The sequence below is a fragment of the Natator depressus genome, chromosome 26, assembly GCF_965152275.1.
Source record: "Natator depressus isolate rNatDep1 chromosome 26, rNatDep2.hap1, whole genome shotgun sequence".
Classification (NCBI taxonomy): Eukaryota; Metazoa; Chordata; order Testudines; family Cheloniidae; genus Natator; species Natator depressus.
In genome coordinates, this window is record NC_134259.1 from 12,585,164 (window position 1) to 12,610,232 (window position 25,069).

At 43.7% G+C, this 25,069-nt stretch overlaps 2 protein-coding genes across 3 annotated transcripts in view; one reads left to right on the forward strand and one right to left on the reverse strand.

The window, feature by feature from the left end:
* The window catches only part of MOB1A (MOB kinase activator 1A), a 24,672-nt gene extending 14,835 nt beyond the window's left edge, over positions 1–9,837 (forward strand). The window contains exons 5-6 of the mRNA XM_074940208.1: positions 767–930; positions 5,018–9,837. Of these exons, the coding sequence (XP_074796309.1) occupies positions 767–930; positions 5,018–5,095 (242 nt within the window). The 3' untranslated portion in view covers positions 5,096–9,837. The remainder of the gene's footprint in view (positions 1–766; positions 931–5,017) is intronic.
* BOLA3 (bolA family member 3) lies at positions 8,752–18,716 on the reverse strand. 2 transcript variants are annotated; one of them, XR_012636358.1, is made up of 5 exons: positions 18,594–18,716; positions 17,843–17,966; positions 15,290–15,378; positions 12,646–12,832; positions 8,761–10,218 (listed from the first exon to the last, which is right to left on the reverse strand). XR_012636358.1 is itself a non-coding variant. In XM_074940209.1 (4 exons), exons 1-4 carry the CDS (start codon positions 18,642–18,644, stop codon positions 12,767–12,769), a joined length of 330 nt encoding a protein of 109 aa, XP_074796310.1. In that variant the 5' UTR covers positions 18,645–18,716; the 3' UTR covers positions 8,752–12,766. The 2 variants fall into 2 exon arrangements, 1 of the variants encoding a protein (XP_074796310.1); XM_074940209.1 differs by having other exon boundaries at positions 8,752–12,832.
* Positions 18,717–25,069: the final 6,353 nt, after the last annotated feature.

A 25,069-nucleotide genomic window follows, 5' to 3' on the forward strand; every position in this document is an offset into this window, starting at 1 on the left:
CATTGATTTAAAATCCTTATGGAGTATAGCTGCAGACACTTACACACATGTTTTACTTCACTTCCATAAATAGTCCCATTAATGTCAATGGGACTGCCCATAGTAGTAGAGATAAGCTTGTATGTAAATGTGTGTGGGATTGGGGCCTAAGAAGCTCTCCAAAAGGGAGTTAACTCTCTTTTTACAGATTAGGGTGATAATTTAAATGACTTGCCCTGTGTGGTCACACAGGAAGTCCATATCAGAACAAGAATTAGAATACAGATGTTAGATAATTAGACTTGGCCCCTATGGCCAGTGGGTATCCCATCCCTATTCAGCCAAGCACTTTCGTTTATGATTGACTTCAGGGAGACTGTTTGCATGTTTAAAGTTAGACATGTGCATAAGCGCCTTGCTGAATCAGGGCCTATATGCACAAAGGGTCTGTTTTTTTATAAAGGTGCTAAGTCCCCTTAGTTCTTGTTGACTTCAAAGAGAACTGTGGATGCTCAGTAGTTTGTGGAAAGGGGATGTGAGTGATGCTTTGAATAAGTAATTATTTGCCCCATATCTCAGTTTCTTATATAAATTTATTAAAAGTGTATTGACTAGATTTTTACAACTGAATAGAATAAGTTTTATGCCCTTACTGAAGCTTGGGGTTTCATTGTTTCTGATTAAATCTAGTGCCCTTTGGCAGAAAATTTTCTTCGGCAGCTGGGCTTTCTGCTTTCATATATTAAACTGGATTAAAAAATATTCTGCATTTGTTTGCACATTTCAGGTGTCCCTTTTCCTAAGAACTTCATGTCTGTGGCAAAGACTATATTGAAGCGTCTCTTTAGGGTCTATGCCCATATTTACCACCAGCACTTTGACTCTGTGATGCAGCTCCAGGAGGAGGCCCATCTCAACACCTCCTTTAAGCACTTTATCTTCTTTGTACAGGTAAGTTTTAAATTACTAGCTATTAGTCCTAAAGTGACTCATTCTACAGACAAATTTAAAGGGACACTATCAAGTTAAATCTGACCCAGAACGAAGGTTTTATATAAAACAGATTTACAGAATCTACAAGACTAATACAAATGTTTCCATAAATGTTGATTTTTTTTTTTTTTCCAATAAGTCTGGGATCGCTAGGGAAGTTCCAGAAGACTGGAAGAAAGCTATGGGGCCAATATTTAACAAGGGTAAACGGGATCATCTGGGTCATTAGAGGCCTGTCAGTCTAACATTAATCCCAGGCAAGATAATGGAGCATCTGATAAAGGACTCGATTAATAAAGAATTAAATGAAGGTAGTATAATTAATACCAAACAGGGGTTTATGGAAATTAGATACTGTCAGACTAACTTTTTTTATGAAATGACAAGTTTGGTTTATACAGACAATAGTGTTGACGCAGTATACTTGGACTTCTGTAAGGCGTTTGATTTGGTACCTAAAGATATAAAATTAACATGGCACACATTAAGTGGATTAAAAGCTACCTAACTGATAGGTCTTCAAACATAATTGTAAATGGGGAATCCTCATTGAACAGGTGTGTTTCTAGTGGGGTGCTGCAGGGATCTGTTCTTGGCCCTACACTATTTAACATTTTTATAAATGATCTGGAAGAAAACAAAATCATCACTGACAAAGGTTGCATATGACATAAAAATTGGGAGAGCGGTAAATGATGAAGAGGGATGGGTCACTAATACAGAGCGATCTGGATCGGTTGGTAAGCTTGGGCGCAAGCAAACCGTATGCATTTTACTATGGCTACATGTAAATGTATACATCTTGTCTGTCTTAGAGGATAGGGGACTCTGTTCTGGGAAACTGACTGAAATAGATTGCGGGGGTTGTGGTGGATAATCAGCTGAACACATGCTCCCAGAGCAAAGCTGTAGCCCAAAGGGCTAATGCAATCCCTGGATGCATAAACAGGGGAATCTCAAGTAGAAATACGGATTTTTACCTTCCTATTTGGCACTGGTATAATGCTGCTGGAAATCCGTGTCCCCAAGGGTCAGTCCTAGGACCAGTCCTATTCAACTTATTCATAAATGATCTGGAGAAAGGGGTAAACAGCGAGGTGGCAAAGTTTGCAGATGATACTAAACTGCTCAAGATAGTTAAGACCAAAGCAGACTGTGAAGAACTTCAAAAAGATCTCACAAAACTAAGTGATTGGGCAACAAAATGGCAAATGACATTTAATGTGGATAAATGTACAGTAATGCACATTGGAAAAAATAACCCCAACTATACATACAATATGATGGGGGCTAATTTAGCTACAACTAATCAGGAGAAAAATCTTGGAGTCGTCATGGATCGTTCACTGAAGACGTCCACGCAGTGTGCAGCGGCAGTCAAAAAAGCAAACGGGATGTTAGGAATCATTAAAAAAGGGATAGAGAATAAGACGGAGAATATCTTATTGCCCTTATATAAATCCATGGTACGTCCACATCTTGAATATTGCATACAGATGTGGTCCCCTCATCTCAAAAAAGATATTCTGGCATTAGAAAAGGGCAACTAAAATGGTTAGGGATTTGGAACAAGTCCCGTATGAGACGAGATTAAAGAAAAGGACTTTTCAGCTTGGAAAAGAGAAGACTAAGGGGGGTATGATAGAGGTCTATAAAATCATGAGTGGTGTGGAGAAAGTGAATAAGGAAAAGTTATTTACTTGTTCCCATAATATAAGAACTAGGGGCCACCAAGTGAAATTAATGGGCAGCAGGTTTAAAACAAATAAAAGGAAGTTCTTCTCTACTCAGCACACAGTCAACCTGTGGAACTTCTTGCCTGAGGAGGTTGTGAAGGCTAGGACTATAACAGGTGTGACAAAGTTCCTCCTCTACCTTGGTGGGTTCTGCGCTTATTGGCCGATTTGCTCGCCTCAGAGGTTCACGGCAGCCCTCATTTTGGCCACTTTCATGGCTCAAATCTGCCATTCACTCAGTTAGCCTCATCACTGGCCAGCATGGGGAAAAGGAAGAAGAACAATCCCCGCAGTCTCTGCTGATCCACCTAGTGGATCGGGGGAACAGGCCAGAGACCTTCCCTCTGGTGGAACCCACAGTCTAGGTCAACTCCTCCGGTATCAAGTAGGGATTTGGGGGGAACCCAGGCCCACCCTCTACTCCAGGTTCCAGCCCAGGGCCCTGTGGATTGCAGCGGTCTACAGTGGCTCCTGTAACAGCTGCGTGACAGCTACAGTTCCCTGGGCTACTTCCCCATGGCCTCCTCCCAACACCTTCTTTATTCTCACCACAGGATCTTCCTCCTGATGTCTGGTAATGCTTGTACTTCTCAGTCTTCCAGTAGTACACCTTCTCACTCTCAGCTTCTTGCTCCTTACACCACAAACTGAAGTGAGCTCCTTTAAAAACCCAGGTACCCTGATCAGCCAGCCTGTCTTAATTGATTCTTGCAGCTTCTTGATTGGCTGCAGGTGTTCTAATCAGCCTGTCTGCCTTAATTGTTTCCAGAAAGTTCCTGATTGTTCTGGAACCTTCCCTGTTACCTTACTCAGGGGAAAGGGACCTACTTAACCTGGGGCTAATATATCTGCCTTCTATCACTCTCCTGTAGCCATCTGGCCTGACCCTGTCACACAGGTTTTAAAAGAGAACTGGATAAATTCATGGAGGTTAAGTCCATTAATGGCTATTAGCTAGGATGGGTAAGGAATGGTGTCCCTAGCCTCTGTTTGTCAGAGGGTGGAGATGGATGGCAGGAGAGAGATCACTAGATTACCTGTTAAGTTCACTCCTTCTGGGGCACCTGGCATTGGCCACTGTCAGTAGACAGGATACTGGGCTGGATGGACCTTTGGTCTGACCCAGTATGGCCATTTGTATGTTCTTATGTTTTGGTATCACAGTTAAAGAAAAGGAGTACTTGTGGCACCTTAGAGACTAACCAATTTATTTGAGCATAAGCTTTCGTGAGCTACAGCTCATTTCATCGGATGAATGCATCCAATGAAGTGAGCTGTAGCTCACGAAAGCTTATGCTCAAATAAATTGGTTAGTCTCTAAGGTGCCACAAGTACTCCTTTTCTTTTTGCGAATACAGACTAACACAGCTGTTACTCTGAAACAGTTAAAGAAGGGTGTTGATAAATTGGAGAGTTCAAAAAAGAGCTGTGAGAATGATTGATTAAAAGATTAGAAAACATGCCTTATAGTGATAGACTCCAGGAGCTTCAATCTATTTTGTTTAACAAAGAGAAGATTAAGAGGTGACTTGATTATAGTTGATAAGTACTTACACTGGGAACAAATATTTAATAATAGGCTCTTCCATGTAGCCGAGAAAGGTATAACACGATTCAATGGCAGAAAGTTGAAGCTAGACAGATTCAGACTGGAAATAAGACATACATTTTAAACAATGAGAATAATTAACCATTGGGACAATTTACCAAGGGTTGTGGTGAATTCTCCATCACTGACCATTTTTAAATCAAGCTTGGATCTTTTTCTAAAAGATAAGCATTAGAAATTATTTTGGGGAGGTTGAATGGCCTGTGTTCTAAAGGAGGTCAGACTAGCTGATCACCATGGCTCTTCTGGCCTTGAAATCAGATAATATTTCCAATGGACACTTAACACAAACTTCTGCTGCCAATATTAGACGGCTAGCTGACTGCAGTTTTGAATGAAAAATATCAAAACAAAACCAACTTTTTGTTTAATTTCAAATCAAAATTTGTCTTTAACAATTTTCTCTAAAAAAATTTAGTCAATGTAGTTGTTTTCACAGAACTTCAGTTTTGTTGGGGGAGAACTTAGTCTAGGTCTAGAGAATATCAACCAGACTGGGCTTTGAGAGGATTAATTAGCATTTATCAAATAAACAAAGTATTATTTTAAAGTCACTTGTATCAAGCTGTTTGTTGTAAATTGCTGGAATTCTTTATTTTGCCTTAGTTTTGAATTAAATGGGTGTTGCATGTCACTTATTCTGTCTACTGCAATTTTTATTTAAATTGATCCTGTTTTGTGTTTCTCTCTCCCCCTGCAGGAGTTCAACTTGATTGACAGGCGTGAGTTGGCTCCTCTTCAGGAACTAATTGAAAAGCTAGGATCCAAAGACAGATAAATTTTCCCTGGAAGAATTCTTTCTGCTTTCAAACATGGTTACTCTTTCTTGCTTCGTATACCAGCTGCAGCTATTTCCTTACCACTTTGTCTTTAGCGGCACAATCCCTGAGAAACCAGGTACCACAGCTAGCGAGTCTAAAACAGATGCTTTCCAGTCTAGCACAGTTACTGCCCTTCTTCCATCGTAGTAGCTGGTGTGAGGGCTTCATTGCAAAGAGGTCAAATTTCATGTAAAATCCAAGGTCTGCAATTCAGAAAAAGTGTCTTCAGAGCAAAGTAGCTATGAATTCTAAAAGCTACTTTATCAGATCTTTTACTTGGAAAGGTGGGGTTCATGAATGCATTAATCCCTGCAATGTCAATCTATAGAAATTAGTGAAATTTTGCATAATTTTCTATGCAGAACTACATCATTATAGTTTGCATTAGCAGTTCCAGAATTAACTTTCTGCTCTAGAAACTGGATGGATAAGTACTTTGAGACCTCAACTCAGCTTGCAGTTTTGGGCATACGAGGTTTTGTGCACAATCTCCTAAATTTGTATGCATGGATGGGGGAGATGTTTGCCTAATGTTCAAGTGTACCTTCAGGAGTTTGGATGCATAACACTTACAGGACAGTTGTGGAAAAATTTGGCCACATAACACTTAATTTTTCAAACACTTCCAAAAATGTGGTTATTGTAATTTATCTGACATGAAACAACAGATGGTAAGAATTCTGTAGATACTATATTTGGCTAGAAATTGTTTGCAAAACTGCAAATGCAAATATTTTGGTTTGGGTTTTATTCCATCCAGCGTTTAGTTGCTCAACAAAGTTCCATTTTAAAGCTCTGTTTGCTAGTATCAAAATTGTTTAATACTTCTGATAAGTGCATTACGTTATGAACTTTGATATTCCACTGTTTTCTATGTAGGAAATAGAACTATTTTTGCAAATTTTATGATGGATGCAATTTACACTTAAAACACACTGCATTTTTCTCTCTTAGAACTAGGCTGTTACTAGGTATAGGTTGGTATATGTAGCTTCAGCAACCAAAGCAATTTAAAAAACAATCTGGTATTCAGCTGGTTATGACTTTGAATTGCACATATACACACACACGTGTGTGTGTGTGCCTGTGCTTCCCTTTTAAAAAAAATCTAAGTAACAGTTGGATACACCTGTGGATTTTTGTTTCAGTGTACGCCATTTCAAATTCATGTGTGTCTTTGTGGTTTTTAAAAAAAGGAAAAAGGTAACTTAATTCACTGAAACTCATTGAGTGACTTTCAAAACCTTTTTTTTAAATGCTGGATCAAAAATAGGAGGAAAAACTACCGGTGTATTCCTTACGAATGCTTTTATTTTAATTTTTTTTTGAGTAGTTTGTTTTAAGTTTGTATCTAGATGCACTTTGAATTTGCCTTAGAGCCTTAAGTAAAATAGTAGACTAGCCATGAGTTGCATGGACATGAAGTTATGATCCAAAAAGTGACTAAGATAAAGCAAAATAGAACCCATCTTAAAAAAAAGATGAAAAACTTGGCACAAAAGCGTAAGTGTGGAAGCTTCATTAGAAGAGAAACAGTGTGCATGTACCCCAATGTGAACTGCAGAGCGTTCTTTTTTTAAATAAGTGTCACCATTAACTAATGGAGTTATTACTGTATTTTGACAAATTAAGACACTATCGCCAGCACCATCTGATTGTGAAAAATCTGAGCTGCAGAGACCTAGTTTCTTTGCTGGACTGTGAGACATCATGAGTATCATTAACGATGTTTTGTTTAAAAAAAACAAGAAAACATTCCATTCTGAAGGCCTGATCCTGAGTTCTTTTCATCCTGTTTGTTCTGATGTTACTTGTGGCATGTGTCATTCCAGGAGAGAAACTTGTGGCTGACAGGTTTCTAGAGCTTGGAGGTCATTTTGTTTTAATATACAGTATTGATTTACATGATTAAATACTAGTCTCTTAGAAACCAAGTTAACTTGTAGTGCAGACTTTGCAATTCAGAGACGAAGGGGTCCTAGCTGGGACAGGTGACATGTTCCACCCATAAGAGGTGGAATTTTGTGTTGAAACCTTGATATTTCTTTTTAGGTAGCTTTGGCTTTTAATTTCCCTTGCTGGTGTAGGGGGCATCCAGCATTTTTCTTTTTAATAATCTAGTCCCCTATGCTTCTTCTGCCCAACTGACTACATGGTGCATGGGAGAAACACCAGCAAAAGCTGGGCTGGAGCTGTGCAAAGGGGAAAGTCAGCACCATGGGAGATGGTCCATTTCCTCCTGCCACACCTCACCACCTTTGCTCTTCTGCACAGCCCCTTTCTTTTCTCTTTGCAGGCCTGTTACCTGTGAACTGCAGTTCAGTGATGTGTAAAATTAATGATGCTTAAAGCACCAGTAAATCCACTGCACGCTGTGTAATTCTCCCCACTCTCAGGGATTGTGAAGCTCCTGAACGGGCAAGCAGTCATGGCACTCTGCCTACTGGTCCAGGAGAGTCCCACATGACTGCCTAGGGATCTGTGGGGTTGAAATCCTGCATACATATGGATCCTGTGCCACTTCTGCCTTTGTTGGCCCCTCTGCCCCTAGTGGAACCACACAGAAGAGTGTGTTAAATGATTCCTTTCCATACAGCTTTTGCTTACCCATACCGCTGTTCACCCTAGATGTCAAAGCAACTAGTCTGTACTGGGAGATTTCAAAAGTATGTAGCTTTTTTACAAGATGACTTTATTTTCAATCTTAAATGTCTAAAATCCAAACTTCGTAACTCCAGTGACCCACTGAATTATCTCTGTAAAATACATATATAGCCTGTTCCCAAGATGAAGCCGTTTTTGCCACATTTCAGCTGATTCGGTTGTCATCCTATCTTAGAGTCCCTGAGTGAACAGGCCAACAACATAAAGTACAACACTGCCAAAGCTATGTTTTATCAGTATTTGTCACACTTTGTATTCTTGCTTAGCCGTTATGTATCTGCTCTCACACTGCACATGCATTGACCAAGCACTGCTGACTAAGAACAAAATGTGCTGAACAAACGAGTGCTTGCTTTGAACATCATAATTAACTTCTGAAAAGTACAGTAGTTAACTTTGAAGTGTGGACATGGGGTAGGGGACAAAAGTAAAATTGTATGGTCTCCTATACACTTTGGCTGTGATTTCAAACTGACTCAGTTTATAAAGTTGAAAAGTCTTTTTCCTAACTACCAGTGCTGCACAAGTCATTCTGGGGTCTGAAATAGCAAGACAGATGCTTTGTCCAAATGCAGGAATGTTTTTATAGCCTACTGATTGGACTTCAGTGGTTGAAATGGCACATGGCTTTGAAGGAATTCACTTTTTAATTAGCCGGTCCCTTTTGTTGTTTTTCGAATCAGTCAAATTCAAAAAACATTCATGCTTGGTTTACCTAGGGTCCAGCAAGCTCTGATTGAAGTTAAGGAGAATGGACAGCATGCAGCACGCTGCAGAATCTGGCCTTTACAGGTTGTAAGGGAAGACTGGCTAAAAGCTTTTTTTGAAATCATTCTGCTTCACCAACCCAAAATGGACAGATAGTAGCGACTTAAGTTTACAGCGTTTGTCAAAAATTGTACAAATTAAACTTAATTTAAAACCACACTGTTCTAGGGTTAGCCTGCAATGTTTTTATGTAAGTTGCTCATATTTAAAACCTCATAATAGGACTGTGAATAAAACTGGTGGTTTTTGCTTGGCATCTGTAATGAGCAAGCTTTTTCCCTGGCCTTGCACAAATGCAACTTTTTTGATAATTTAGTTTTACCTTAAGTGCTTATGTATCTGTTCTGAGCTTCCTTGCAATGAATAGATTTCAGTATAGGAGATTACTCAACCTTTCTTCCATTATAAAGAAACATTGCTGTGATCATTGAGAAAGGTAGGTAAGGCTTCATTTGTTTTAAGGCAAAAGAACTTTTTCTAGTTAGCTTTAAGTTGTATTTTGTTCCTCAAATCTCTGCCCTCTTCCAAGGCAGGCACTGGTCACTCCAGCGATGAGGGGCAGATTAGTGGATAGATAGAGCTCACTTGAAACTCAACAAGTGTCCAGTGATCTGCTTCAGCTAACTCCTGACAAAACTATTGGGTTTCTCTGGTCAGATTCTAGATAGTTTTCTGAATTGCACTGTTAATTTAAGAATTCAGGAGGGAAATTAATCATTTAGAGGGGTAGGCTGTTCTGTCTGTTAAAGGAAAAATTGACAGTGTTTGAGAAATCCTGTACTAGATTATGACTTTTTGAAGTTCTTTGTATATTTATATCAATACACACACTTCCTCAGGATGGACTAGGGTTGCAAGGTTCTTTCATGCAGCTGGTTCAAGTAGGCAGAAAAGTTTGTTCGGACAATGTTGATACATCTTAACTTGCATTGCAGGGGAGTGGTGCTGTGAATCAAAACTGGTTACAGTATTTAGACCTCTTGCTACTTTCAGTGTTAGGGACAAACTTTAACTACAAATCAATACTGCTGCTCTGCCTTGTGTGGTTTCCTGCATGTTTCCTTCAACTTGACTAAACCGTTACTCCATGGCAAAAAAACTGTTTAACATTAGTGAATTTAATATGAAAATTTTAATAGTATTTTTACATTAACAGTTATAATAAAAGTTTTTACTTGGGCTTTTTTGGTTACTTTTAGGTAAATTTATTGTACTTTTTACAAAATATTTTGTATCTACTTTTGTAACTTCCATTCAATCAAATAATAAAGCATGTGGTATTCAAATGATTTTCTGGTTTAAACAGGTGAAAACACTGAGGCTATTAGGGATTTTAACCTACAGACTTATACCAGTTACAACAAGCACAAATGATGGTCAGTCTCTGCAATGTGGCGATAGCTTTGTATAGTGTTTGTTCATTGCTTCTTACTCTTTTTCTTTATACTGTAACAATGATGTTCTCTGTTTGCAGCTGTCACCTCCACAGTTAAATGTTCAGGGAAGGGAAGTGTAGTGGGAATTCAGTATCTGTTCATTTTGGAAAGCTGATGGAACACTTCATACTAGTATCTTATGTTGTATCTCCTTTCTAGCAGTATGAAGACATGAGGCACCTTTTCAGAAACACCTTAAACAGCAAATCGTGCTTTATCCAAAAAAAGAAAAGTCACTTTTAGGGAAAGAGTAAAATTTTCAAAAAGGCCTGTTACAGATCTTAAGGAAATAGTCATGGAAATTCTATAGAAATGCAGCTGTGGAAACTTACAATTGAAGTTAACAACACTGAGTGGGAAAACCAGGACTCTATCTACAGGCAATGTGCTCTACTTTAACTTAAACTGTTTGGACTGTGTTTGTCTACAGCCAGTGTATCAGTCTGCTTCTGGCTCCTAGTAACATATTTTAAGGACAGGCAGAAGATTTAGCAGAGTTCTAGTCCTGGCTTTGCCCTATGCTTCCTGCATGAGATTGGGCAACTTAATCTTTTCTCTGTTTCCCAAATAATCATAGAGGGGTTGGTAATACCTTTGAAGCAGTGTCTGTCCTCCCAAGAAATGTGCTATAGGTGTGCAAAGTACTTCAGTTGATATTTACTACAATGGAAAAAAGTTTTCCATTGTATAAACTGAAGCTGCTGCACAAGAGCTGAACTGTATCACTGTAGAGGCTCTTAGCCTCTGCTGTTGTTGAACAGAAGTGGTTTTGATGGGATATTTTTCAAAATTGTTGCATGAGGTGGCTGAGTTAGGCCTACCTCAGGCTCTTCAAATAAAATGTAATGACTGCAACAATAGACACATGGGCACCAGAGTTCTGATGAAAGTTACATAGAAAAAAAAAGCCTCACAGCCTCTATAAACAAGTTCTTTGCATCAGTAACTTTAGGGCAGTAACTAATGAGATATTTCCAGTTACTCGCTACTAGCTACAGCTCTCCTCAACAACTACTTCCATGAAGCTTTACGAGACAGCACCCTGCATTGCAGTAATCATCCAGGTAGGCCCTAAAATTTCATTAGAAACAAGTTGGGTGAGGTAATAGTTTTAACAGAAGTTGGTCCAGTAAAAAGATAAGATATTACTGGGCCAGCATGGCTATACCACTCCCAAACTAAAGCAGTACAGAAATATTTAAAGTGTGTATGATGATTAAAATAGCTACTTAAAACAAGACATCTTATGCATTTCAGAATTTACATTCCCAAGACACATTATGTATTTAGTCCTGTTTGTTTCATGAATCAAGAAGCACTCACCTGCAAACATGCTATCAGTTAAGTAGAGAGGTTTTAGTGCAACACCTCAGTCTTGGTAGGTAGGACATAATTGAGATCTCTTGCTATTTAAATAACAGTAACTAATGTCCACTAAACCAGCAGCATGCCTTGCAGCAGTTGCAAAATAAATAGTAAGGAAAATCCTTCAGTAAGTGCAATACTTTGCACCTCTACTTCCCTGCCTGATAACAGGTGGCCCTAGCAGAGGAAGAAGCTAGACTCCAACCTTCTAAAATCCTGCCAAGCAGGGGTAATTTAGTGCTCCTCTAGTCAGTGTTCTACTTACCATATGGATTGTTAATTTAAAAAAAAACAGCATCAAGGTGCTAGGATTTGGCTTACCTAACTACAGTTACTATTCCTCCATGCTTACCAAGCATCTGTCACTGACTAATATATTTACCAGAAAAGTCATTGCCCCTCAAAAATATGAACGTATAATTACTTATAATGCAATAAAACCTTAATAAAACTTAATTTCTCATTTTAATAGCTAACAATTAACTGGCTGAGGTACAATTAAATCTGCCATGAGAAGCTTGAACTTAAGGCATAGACATGCCCAACTAAAAGTTGAATAGGAGATCCTTCTCAAAGACAAACATTGACACTTCATAGGAGTTTGAGTAAAACAAGCCATGAAGGAAAGGTGATCCTCATAATTCAGACGCTGAGCATCATGCCTTGAGTTTTGCCCAGTAGGAAACCTGAGCACCTTATCCTTTCAAAGACATTACACTGAAGTAATGTAACTTAAAGCCTTTCATTTATTAAGAAACAGTCTTAATTTCATATACAGTAGCTGTGCCAGACAGCTCAGGATTATCCTGCAAGCTTCTCTTACAAAGCCATGTTTGAAGTAAGATGATTGACTGAGAAGGCACATTGAATAGGGGACTCTACAGCCTCTGAAATAATTTCTTTGTAAGCTAGTTTCCTCACTACCACATTTTCCTCTGAGCTACAACAGAACACTAGTCAAGTAGACAGCAAAAACAGGGATTATTATTTTGTTTTTTTTGGTTCGTGATCTCTTCGTAGAATCACCACGGTTGTGGTCCTTTTCCACTAGATGTTAGTACTGAAAGATACTTTGGAAGCCCGTACTTCTCTCTGCAGCATGCTCCACAAACCATGGAATTCCAGTTCCATCCTTGACTTACAGGGATTAGTTTTTTGATAAAGTAACCAACTAAGATTTGGCATACTTTATGAACGGATAAGAAATCAATCTACAAGTTAAAATTAAATAAACATGAAATAGGATCTCTTTAAATAGCTTCTGAAATACTTACTCTCCTTGTTTTAAGACCATTAAATATTGATTATTTAAAGATAAACAAGTCCATAATCCAAAAATACAAGCTTCCTGTCCTATCTCCTCCCATGTTTCTAACCATGCTGTCTGGTTAATCTTCAGTGCTTTGGAATAGATGTGAATATCCGTAGTCCATGCATTGCTTTAATTTCTTCACTTAGTGCCTAAAATAAGAAATTAAACAAGTCTTTGAACAAAGCTACACAAAAGCAACTCAACTGAGCACAACAGAACAAAAGTCTGTGGTAGAGGCAGATGGCCCACGATACCATTATAAAGATAATGGTAGAACAGCAGTTGTTCCTTATGCAAGCACTGATTTTGGACCCTGGTCTGTTACTTGGTACTGGGCAGGAGGGGAGAGACTTCCTCACTTGAAACTGAATGAGACAAATTAACAGCATGATTAAGGTGAATACTTCCTTGATGTAGCCATCTTGTTTTTATTCCTTAAAGGGGACAGAGGGAAAAACTCTCAGGCTACTAGAATGATCCAGTACATTGTGAATTCATTGCAATTCCTCTTAAAGAATGTCTCAAAAACTCAACCACATGCAGTAGTTAACCCAGTTTGCTTGGTCTCCATAAATTAGCCAATTAGATGTGGAGCCTCCAGCTATTCTGCATTGCTCCCTATTCCAGAAAAGGGGGATTGATGATGACAAAAGAGCCTTTCACTGCCAGGTTATCACTTCAGCTAAAACCAGGTCTGTAGTGTTTTGGTGGTCTGTCTAGCGGTCCTAGCCCTGATGCCAGACAAGAGTTCACAAGAAATGGCACTAAATCAGATTTCAGAAACTGAATTACTTTGAAGAAGTTGCTTCAAGTTAAAGAAATGAGAGTTGTAGGAAGTACATGCATCAGGTAGGAATTTTATAAAGAATAATTACCTCTTTCTTTTCCTCAAAGTAACTGCTTTCATTTCAACAGAATTCTGGATAGCGCAAAACTATGCTTATAGGACTTCAAGTTCCTATGCCTCTTTAAAGTGTTATTAGGTCAGTCTAAATCAGAGGTTCCCTAGGGGGCACAGAGGAATGTTCTGGGGGACGCAGCTAGGGCACAAGCCCAGGCCGCCGGCCTCAGCCCCAGCCTCGGCTCCCTTACTCCTGTCCGCCACCCCAGTCTAGCAGGGTAGGGGCACAGACAGGGGTAAGGGGAGGTGCAAGGTAAAGAGTTTGGGAACCACTGGTCTAAATACCTTTGTAAGAAAACCCAAGGCAACCCTCAGAGGAAAGGATATGGCGCTAGGAATGTTCTTTCCAATCAACCTAGGCCAATGAGTGTGGAACACATGCAATCCAAGTTTAAGGTTATATCAATTAAAATCTTTCTGCATATACCACACAAGTCTACAATTTAAGCTTTTTGAATTTAATGTATTGAGCACCTTACATTCAGTTGTAAGCTTTTCAGGACAAGGAACAGTCCTATGTATAAAGTCCTTATCACACAATTGGGCACTATAGTTATTAATGAACATTTAGACTTTGAGACTCTAAGTTTTGTAATGGGACAAATCAGGAGGGTTGTGGGGGTGGTATTTGTAAGGTCCACATCCTCCTCAGCCCCAACTTTACCACTAGCCATCTAGTTTGTTGGAACTTATTTCCAGCTGCCTTCTCCTTGATGGGTTCAAAAGAGGATGGAGCAAGACTGTTCTCAGTGGTAACAGATAACAGAACAAGGAATAAGGGTCTCAAGTTGCAGTGGGGGAGGTTTAGGCTGGATATTAGGAAAAACTTTTTCACTAGGAGGGTGGTGAAGCACTGGAATGGGTTACCTAGGGAGGTGCTGGAATCTCCTTCCTTTGAGGTTTTTAAGGTCAAGCTTGACAAAGCCCTGGCTGGGATAATTTAGTTGGGGATTGGTCCTGCTTTGAGCAGGGGGTTGGACTAGATGACCTCTTGAGGTCCCTTCCAACCCTGATATTCTATTCTATGATAATCATGCAAGGAGACTATAGTAGTGTATAAGACCCCTTGCAAAGCAGAACCATTTGGGAGGTGCAAGGAGATAAAACTGGGAGCAATTTAAGAAAGGGAAACTGTCAGGACACTTTTTCTGATATGGGATTGTGTGTAATGCCCCTCCCATCCCAAGGGAAGTTCTGAAAGCCACATCACTTGGGTCATTTTTGAACTAGACTGGAGACAATCCCATAGGGAAGAATCCTACAGTAGTAAGGGGTTGGGTTAGATGATCCAACAGGTCTTTGTCTCCTATACCATTTCTATGTCTGATCAGGTGGTTTCTCCCCACACAGGATAACCCTGAGAAATCTGTTATTGATGGTGTGGGAAGGCCAACATTCAAAACCTAATCCTTGAGCTCCTAAATCTGCTCTACACACATTGAAATTAATTGGGTTGTGGGGTCTCCACACCCTGTTGTGCCAAGCCCTGAAACTGTTAGCTATAACTAGGAGAACACCTTTGGCAGTGGTTTTGGCCAGGTAATGGCAAACTGTCCTGGACATACCCTGAAATAATCCTCCCACTTCATCAGCACATATTTAGTTTTTGTAGGAAAGTTCCCACACTCCAAAAGGTGGAATTAATACACCAATGGTTATTACAAAGGAGTATCATTGCCCTTTGAGATCCCACCACACTACTTACCTGATTAACCATCTGATGTTGCTGGACAGTTCTCTTTTCTTTAAATTCTTCAGATTCTATATGAATTTCATACATTGCTCCACAGCCTCCTTTAAAACAAAATTACATTGATTATATCAGTGTCTTAGTCATTACAATTGTATGCAGTATACAGATTGATTATTGTTTAAGGGGCATTGGCAGGAAAGGTCATTTAAACAGATTTCCTTGTCCAAATTACTAGCATATGCTGCATGCCTGAAAGCTGTAAAGTCTTCCTTAAAAAAAAAAAACCCATAAATTGTGAAAAGTATTTAAGCTCATACAATTAAGTCAGGCTAATCAGTTTCACTTCCCTTATTGCTAAACCAAAGGGAGGTCCTGCCTAGATGGAAGGGAAGTCCTAGGGTGAAGGTCTGAGTATGGAAAAGATTGAGAATCACTGGACTACACAATGTTACACACACACAAACTACGTTAAAAGAACATTAAGGTTGCAAAGTCAAGCTCTCAAAAGTTAGGAAATGCCAGATTGAAGACTGCCTCTTTAACCTGAATTCACCCCCTTTGTGCATATACATTGTGTCTTTACATCCTGTCTTTAATTACAGGATCACATTCTGTTTTTTCCACCCACAAAACCCATGCCTCACTCAGTGCTTAGAATGGGCACTGCTCACTATGTGAGAAGCTATTCAATATTTTTTGTTATCTTTGTAATTCAGTGTGTGGCCATAGGCCGTATTTACTACACACTACTCAAACCCACACAAACATGAATGAATTTGTTTTCACAACAACCCTGAGAGATGAGGGAGTTCTCTTTTAAAGAAGTGCAACTGACACACAGAGAGATTAAAGGTCAAAAGTATCCACTAATTTGGGTGCTCAAATTGAGATGTTTAGGACTGGCTTTTTGAAAGTATTTAGCATTACACAGCATCATATATGTTCTAAGCACAGCTCCCAATGACTTCAGTTGTAGCTGTAAGTGCTCAGTACATCGGAAAACTGGACCACAAGGTCTCAAGTAGGGTATCAAGAAACACACCATTCGTGACCGCCTCTGAAAAGTTGTTTAAGTGACTTGCCCAGCATCATATAGAAACTGTGTGGCAGGGGCACATTCCAGGGCACCTTACCCAAGAGACCTCCTTTCTCTTCCTTCAATCCCCTACCTCATTCCCTACACACCTTCTAATTTCTGCAATATTTGAGGCAGAGATCCTACAGACAATAGCCTCCTTCCCTACATAATCCTGATTCATTGCCAGGGCATGTCCAGCCTGTGCACTAAATGAGGGAGGAGTCCGGGGGGGGGGGGGGGGTGACGACGACTATGGTCATAATGCAAGCACACAAGGGGGCTGAATTAAGGTTTCACAGGCAACCTTAACTCTGGCATTTACACACACAACACACTGAGACTGGATTTTTCTTGGTTTTTGAAAAACAAATGGAAAAAAAGAAACTCACAGAAATTCCATCATATTGACAGCCACGTGGTTTATCAGCAGAGTTGGAATCTTTAGCTCCACCACACAGAACTCTGCCACCTGAGCTAACAGAGTAACTGATAGCAATAGTAGGATGTCATCCTCTACATGGACCAGCACTTGAGGGAGATGAGACAGTTTGCCAGTGGGGTTCACTTTACTGACAGCAAAGGAATGGTGAAACCCAGGAATCGTGGGTTTCATTCCAAGCTCTGGAGGAAAGTGTTCTGATGAGCAGTGTGGACGGGTGGTGGTTCAGGCTAGCCACCCGAGGGCCAAGCCTGCCTGACCACCTGGGTCTGAGCTCAGGTGGCTAGCCCAAGCAGTTGCCCATGCCACAACGTCCACACTGCTATTTTTACCATGCTAGTTCAAGCAGAGCTAGGACGAGTCTGTCTACCCAGACTAGGAATCACACCTCCCAGCATCAGTATAGACATAGTCCGAGGCAGAAATGACATAACTTGCTCAAGGACACAAAATGGGCCTGTGACAGAGTTGGGAACTGTCTTGCAGCCCTGTACTCTAATCACAAGATCATTCTTCCATGACATTTAAGTTCCCACGGGCAACAATTTTGTCTCCTTATTTATCAGCTATCTATAAATAATAGCCACAATTTGTTACCCGGTTTGCTAGCAGCGGGGGGCAAGGATTTTTTCAACTCTGATCAATCCTGAGTGTGTGTTTACACTAGAAAATGATGTTAAACTTAGCACCTAGCAGAGGCAAAGACAGTCATGTTTGGAAGTCAGTGTAGACAAGGCCTATATTATAAAACCATGATGGAGACTACCTAGAGAGGATAGGTACAGTGAAGAGGAGGGTTTATAGCAGTTTATAAGACAGTTCCCAGAAAACAAAAATCCCTGTTCTCAATGCTCTGGAAAAGCACATCAGACCCCGCAGCTGAGACTTGAACCTGGACACTCCTGGTCCCTACATGGAAGCCATCGGGTAAGCTGACACGTTGGCCAGACCAGATCATGGGAGCTGAGCTACGTTGGTCACAGCTGGAAGTTGCCTTTGCATCCCTCACAAACCATAAAACAGATCCCGCCTGTACGATTCTACTTACCTGATATATCCACTACTTTGATGGCCGAAGCCTGAGGGAATTTTTCTTTGAGGACCTGCATCACCCTGGCTTCCCCATCAGTCTGCGAAGCAAACGTTCTCCATGTGCGGCACAGCAGAAGGATCTAGCAGTCAGAAGAAACATAGAAAAGGGACAATATCGTCACAGATAAAATTGCAGGCAGGTGGGCAGGGGCAAGAATGGTTTGTGCTGCAGAAGCGCCAGGAAGCCGGCTCTCAGGGCTGGAGGCCTGGCTGGGCGAGGCACTGTGAGAACTGAGGATTCATGGCTCCCAGAGCCCCGCTGAGGGGTCAGCGACAGCAGAGTCCGATGGGGGGTGGCGTGTCCAGCGGTTGCATCGACAACACAGGGACAGAGCCCCTGACACCACACATGGCTTAACAGAGGGACAGTGCAAGAGCCACGGCCCTGAGCCCCCTCAGCCCCCTCCCCAACGCGGGGGGGGGGCCCTGCCACGGCCCCGAGCCCCCTCCCCAACGCGGGGGGGGGCCCTGCCACGGCCCCGAGCCCCCTCCCCAACGCGGGGGGGGGGGCCCTGCCACGGCCCCGAGCCCCCTCCCCAACGCGGGGGGGGGGGCCCTGCCACGGCCCCGAGCCCCCTCCCCAACGCGGAGGGGGGGCCTGCCACGGCCCCGAGCCCCCTCCCCAACGCGGAGGGGGGGCCTGCCACGGCCCTGAGCCCCCTCCCCAACGCGGGGGGGGCCCTGCCACGGCCCTGAGCCCCCCTCACCCTGTGGCCTCGGCCACGGCCCAGGATGCCGGCGCTGACGGCGGCGGCCATGTCCCGGCGAGGCGGCGAGCGGGCCCTGTCCGACCGGCCGCAGGGAGAGTCCGAGCGCCCGCGATCCAGCGCCCCCTGGCGCCGCGGCGGCCCCGCCACGCTCCTCCCCCAGGGGCTTAGCGCCCCCCCCCGCAACGACCCCAGCGCCTCCTCCCCCCACCCCCTCCATGGGGCTGCTCCCCCCTCAAACCCCCCCCCAGAGCCTCCAACCGTCCTCCCACCCCCCTGGGGCTGCTCCCCCCTCAAGCCTCCCCCGAGCCTCCAACCGTCCCCCCACCCCCTCCATGGGGCTGCTCCCCCCTCAACCCCCCCCCCAGAGCCTCCAGCCGTCCCCCCACCCCCTCCATGGGGCTCCTCCCCCCTCAACCCCCCCCCAGAGCCTCCAGCCGTCCCCCCACCCCCTCCATGGGGCTCCTCCCCCCTCAACCCCCCCCAGAGCCTCCAGCCGTCCTCCCACCCCCTCCATGGGGCTCCTCCCCCCTCAACCCCCCCCCAGAGCCTCCAGCCGTCCTCCCACCCCCTCCATGGGGCTCCTCCCCCCTCAACCCCGCCCCAGAGCCTCCAACCATCCCCCCACCCCCTCCATGGGGCTCCTCCCCCCTAAACCCCCCCCCAGAGCCTCCAGCCGTCCTCCCACCCCCTCCACGGGGCTGCTCCCCCCTCAACCCCCCCCAGAGCCTCCAGCCGTCCTCCCACCCCCTCCACGGGGCTGCTCCTCCCTCAACCCCCCCCCCCAGAGCCTCCAACCGTCCTCCCACCCCCTCCACGGGGCTGCTCCTCCCTCAACCCCCCCCCCCAGAGCCTCCAACCGTCCTCCCACCCCCTCCACGGGGCTGCTCCCCCCTCAACCCCCCCAGAGCCTCCAACCGTCCTCCCACCCCCTCCATGGGGCTCCTCCCCCCTAAACCCCCCCCAGAGCCTCCAACCGTCCTCCCACCCCCTCCATGGGGCTGCTCCCCCCTCAACACCCCCCCAGAGCCTCCAGCCGTCCTCCCACCCCCTCCATGGGGCTGCTCCCCCCTCAACACCCCCCCAGAGCCTCCAGCCGTCCTCTCACCCCCCCCCAGAGCCTCCAGCCGTCCTCCCACCCCCTCCATGGGGCTGCTCCTCCCTCAACCCCCCCCCCGAGCCTCCAGCCGTCCTCCCACCCCCTCTATGGGGCTGCTCCTCCCTCAACGCCCCCCCCAGAGCCTCCAACCGTCCTCCCACCCCCTCCACGGGGCTGCTCCCCCATCAACCCCCCCCCCAGAGCCTCCAACCATCCTCCCACCCCCTCCATGGGGCTGCTCCTCCCTCAACGCACCCCCCAGAGCCTCCAACCGTCCTCCCACCCCCCTGCGGCTGCTCCCCCCTAAGCCCCCCCCAGAGCCTCCAACCGTCCTCCCACCCCCTCCATGGGGCTCCTCCTCCCTCAACCCCCCCCCCCCAGAGCCTCCAACCGTCCTCCCACCCCCCTGGGGCTGCTCCCCCCCAGCCTCCCCAGAGCCTATTGCCCACATGGGGCTGCTTCCTGGGCCTCATCCCCTCCCTGGGGCACAGCAGCAGTAACATGATCCCTTGAGCTGTTTCAGGACCTGGGCTCACCCATATAAATTTGGGGTGCTACCCTAACTAAATGCCACAAACAGCAGCAGGTAAGAGGGGGAACTTAACATAACATTGGCTTTAAACTTACCTGATTTTTCTTTGTATAGGCTGCTGGGAGACAGCTCCTTAGCTCCTGGCCTGCGAAATGTCCCAGCGTACAGGCTCCCGTATAAGCAGCCCACCGGAGTACGCAAATGGTCCCAGCGAATGGATGGCTAGATGGATAGAATATGCATGTTCCCGACCATTATAGACACAACTGTCAACATTCAAAAGCTAGTATTGTTATTCGAAATAATCTCTATAGCACCCTGAATCTACAAGCTGCAAACACCGATTAAGACACACTCGTTCGCCTGAAGAGCTTATTATTTAGTGGGAGCATTGGCTCCTAGCGACAGCCCAGAAAGAAATCCTGCACCTTACGACTGGCCTGGTGTTAAACAGCTCCCAGTGCTGGAGGGGTGCTTTCTGAGTGAGCCCTTTAATATGGTTTAAATAAGGCTCTTTGGAGGCTCCAGGCAGTTCATCATGCCATTCTAGTTTACATGGAAAGGGTTTAGAAACTACAGTGGTGGGTGTGATAGAAAAAAACTAAAATAATTTGGGTCTAAGTGATTTACTTCAGAAGTTCTTAAACTGTGGTGGTCCACGAGCTCCACTCATGTGGTCCGGGGATAGTTCCCTCTAAGGTGCATGCCTGGGTGGCTGCACACAAGAGAATGAAGGGCCACCCACCTAATTAGTGGAGCCACGCAGGCATGGCTCCACTAATTAGGTGCCTGGACCCTCGAGAAGACGCACATGTAAGGTGAGGTGGTGGCCTTGGGAGCAATAGGCGTTGGTGGGAGGGGGCAGTGGAGTGAGAAGACGGGATGGGGGGAATTTGGGACATGCAGGGCTGCGGTGGCCAGAGAAAGAGGTGACTTTCCCCAGCTCCAGGGCTGCGGCTGCCAGGGAGAGACCCCCTTCCCTCCCAGCCCCAGCTCGGGGGCTGCTGCGGTGGGGGAGAGAGGGAGAGACCCCCTTTCCTTCCCAGCCCCAGTTAGGGAGTTGCTGCAGTGAGGGAGAGAGGGAGGGAGAGACACCCAACCTTCTTCCCAGCCCCAGCTCAGGGGCTGCCGTGGCAGGGGGGAGAAGGCACATCCATCGCATTAGAAAGGTAAGACTACTGATATTAAAATATGAGTTGTGGGCTTTTATTTGTATAACAAAAAAAACAATTATTATTAAGGTTTTTTTTATACAGTGCTTTTAATCAAAATGCCTTACAATAGTTAGCTAATGGTACAAACGACATTTAGAAAGATCATTAACTGGTCCGCCGAAACCCTCACCAATTTTCAATGGTCCACGAAAAAAAAGAGTTTGAGAACCACCAATTTACCTAGTGAGTCATCAGCCGAGCCAGGAATAGAAAACATGTATCTTGCCTCCCATTCTGGTGGCCTATCCACTGGACCACACTGCCTCAAGCTATATAAATAAATGTGCAAGTCTTTAAGGTGCTTTGAAATCTCCATCTGAAACAAAAATGTTAATGTATGAGCTAAACATGATTGAATCTGTCTGATAGAATAGGTTTGCCTTCCAAGACCCATTTAGTGTTCAGCCCACATTAATGGCAGTAATCAGCCAGATTCTGATCTTTGCTCCACCCCCATCAGCCTACTGACTTTAAAGGTAATATTGTGGGTTTACATTGGTGGAACTGAGCTAACAATCTGGTCCAGTGATTTTACTTCTGGCTCTTTATTTTCAATCACTAGCTACCTGTCTTCTGAGCAGAAGGTGATAAATAAATGGAATAATAATTACATCCCACATATGAGAAATTCATCAGAGCACCTTATATCTCTTCCCTTGTGAGGACATTATGGCTATGCCCTATTTTATTTTCTCTATACAGACAAAGCTCCTTAGAGCCAAGATAAAACTGGTTCTAAAATTATACATGGACTAAATTGTGGGACTAGAAAGGGACTGTAGGAGTTCAAACACTGTGTGTGGTAAAAAATAAAATAATTAACCATTTCAGTGAATCCTGTATGATGTGTGCATCAGAAACATTAGCATTAGTTAACATTCTAGCTAGGCACAGCAGAGGATGTAAGGCTGAGATTTTTGTTTGATGGATTGGGCTTGTCTATAGAATCATAGAAATGTAGGGCTGGAAAAGACTTCAAGAGTCTGCTTGCGCTGAGGCAGAGTCAAATAAACCTAGACCACCCCAACAGGTGTGTGTCCATCTTGTTCTTGAAAACCTCCAGTGACAGGGATTGTTCCAGAATTTAACCACCTCTAGAGCTAGAAAGTTTTTCCTGATATCTAACCTAAATCTCCCTTCCTGCAGATTAAGCCCATTAATTCCTGTCCGAAGTTCAGTGGACATGGAGAACAACTGATCCCCCCCTCGTTAAAACAGCCCTTAACATATTTCAAGACTGTTATCACGTTTCCTCCGCACATCTTCTTTTCTCAAAACTAAACATGCCCAGTTTTTTTAACCTTTCCTCACAGAGCAGGTTTTCTAAACCTTTGATCATTTTTGTTGCTCTCCTCTGGACTCTCCAATTTGTCCACAACTTTCCTAAAGTGTGGGACCAAGAATTGGACACAGTACTCCTGCTGAGGCCTCACAAGCCCTGAGCAGAGCGGGACAATTACCTCCCGTGTCTTCCATACAACACTCCTGTTAATTCGCCCCCGAATGATATTTGGGATAATACAATTTGTATAGTGTATAATTAGCATAGTAACTGACCTGTCATGTCACTGCTAGTTTCTTTGTTGATATACTCTCATCTCAGTTTACATTACAAAAGAACAATGGACGTTATTAATGCTATTTGCATTTATGCAAGAAGCAAACCTGTGTAGCACTCGCTCCCTGGACTATGCATGGAATTTCTGGGTTTTATGCCTGACTCTGCCACTGACTCTCCAGGTAGCCTTGGTCAAATCTCTGCACTGCTCTGTGTCCGTTTCCCGTTCCGTAAAAAAGGGAGCTAATATCACCTACCTGGGGCTGTGAGAATTAATGACTTACGCTGAAGAATCAGGCTCTTAGCCCCCTGCTCCACTACTCAGGCTTCTCCCTCTCCATAGTATAGTACAGTGGCATGGACACTAAGGAGCTAGCATTTTGTTATCCATGCATGGTTACTGTTTTATCAGAGCTGTGTTGTCGTTTCAAAGGAGTCTATTCCGGATACGCGGTATTCTTTGTTGGGGCAAAGCCAATAGAAGCTGTTATTTTTTATTTCCAGTAGTGCCCAAACTCTTCTTTCCAAGCTGAGAAGACAACAAAATGCAGCTAAGCTGATTTACACCAGCTGAGGAGCTGGCCTGCAAGGTTCTTTAGGGAGGTGGTCTCCCTAACATGCCAATCTTATCAGCACTATTTCTCAGATGGGGAAACTGAGGCAAAGAACTAGCAAGTCCAAGGCAGAGCCAGAAAGGGCACTGAGGTTTTCTCTCTCACTATGGTTTTTAATAGCACCCATCATGGCCAAATTTCCTAACTCCCAGTACGGTACCATAATCAACAGGCCATCCTCCTTTCCCTTTAACTTTAAAGGTTATACCATAACCTGACCTTCTTCCCATATTTGTTCTCTAGAGGTTAGGGTGCTCGGAAGGCCTTACAAGGTCTTATCAGTTTAATAACTTCTCCTTGTTTTATTTAGTTGATTCAGCACCTCCTCCTGTATTAGCCCTTTCCTTGAAATTAACAAATTATTCAGATAGTTTTACTTGCCTTTCATAGTCCACCACCGTTGTTGTAAATGCCTCTTTAGCACTGTTTCCATTGTTTACATTTCACCCAAAGTTCTGACCACATTTCTTCTGAACAGGGCTTTCCTGCCTTTCAGCAATCTGTTGTCCAATTTCCAATTACATTTTTAGAACACACTGGTTTAGAATGTGACATCATATCAAGTGGCAATGACACTGCCGCTGCTTTCATTCTTGGATATGTCCGCTCATCAGCTTATTCTCTTCAAATTTCATCCGAGAAGATCCTTTTCTTCCTGGTCTATACATCTTAACGTATCTCTTCTGTTATTTTTATTAATGGGCCCAATTCTGCAGACATTAAGGGTGAAATTTCTTCCTGTGCAGAGGCTCTTTCTCACAAAGTCTGTACCACTTAAGCCCTATTTTGGGGATTTAAGTAGTCTATAGGTCTTGTATTGGCCCCCTGTACAGGGATGAATTTCACCCAAGATTGGGAATTACAGAATTGGGCCTTAACTTTGTAACTATATTATTTAACTGTAGAGCATTTGAGAATACAGTTTGCAGGAAAGATACCTCTTGGCCAAGATCAAGAATAATGTCAGTTTAAAACCGGATAATGTAGGATCCTTACTTGTAGTCTTTATCTTACCCCTGCAGGCATTAGAAATCCATACATTAATAATAGGCATTTCCCATTGCTGCTATGATCCAAAACAACCACTCATTACTAAGAAGGTTGGGCTTTGATCATCATCGGAATCTTAACTTCATGCTGCTCTGTTCAAATGTTTCTCTTGTTTCCTTTGCTGATGCATTTTGGAGATGCACCTGTTTTCCTATGACTGAGTCAGATCCTCAGCTGGTGTAAATCAGAGTGAATCGATTATTAGACCCGCTGAGTATCGAGCTGTCTAGTGGCACAGCTAAGAGCAGTTCACTGCGTTTTTCTGTCCCTCTTCTTTTCTGCTTGGGTTGTTCTCGTTCCCGACGAGTGAATAAACACAAGACTCAACACCAATCTTTAATTCCTGAGGTGAAATCCTGGTTCCACTGTAGTTAATGGGTGTTTTCCCATTGACTTCAAGGTGACCAGG

Bases quoted from the DNA above. Each gene is read 5' to 3' on its own strand.
- BOLA3 (XM_074940209.1), bottom strand. From the start codon at position 18,644: ATGGCCGCCGCCGTCAGCGCCGGCATCCTGGGCCGTGGCCGAGGCCAC. The intron at 15,379-17,842 runs GTAAGTAGAATC...TTTGTTTTAAAG, and splicing joins CAAAGTAGTGGATATATCAG to GAGGCTGTGGAGCAATGTAT. The intron at 12,833-15,289 runs GTAAGTAGTGTG...TTCTTATTTTAG, and splicing joins AACATCAGATGGTTAATCAG to GCACTAAGTGAAGAAATTAA.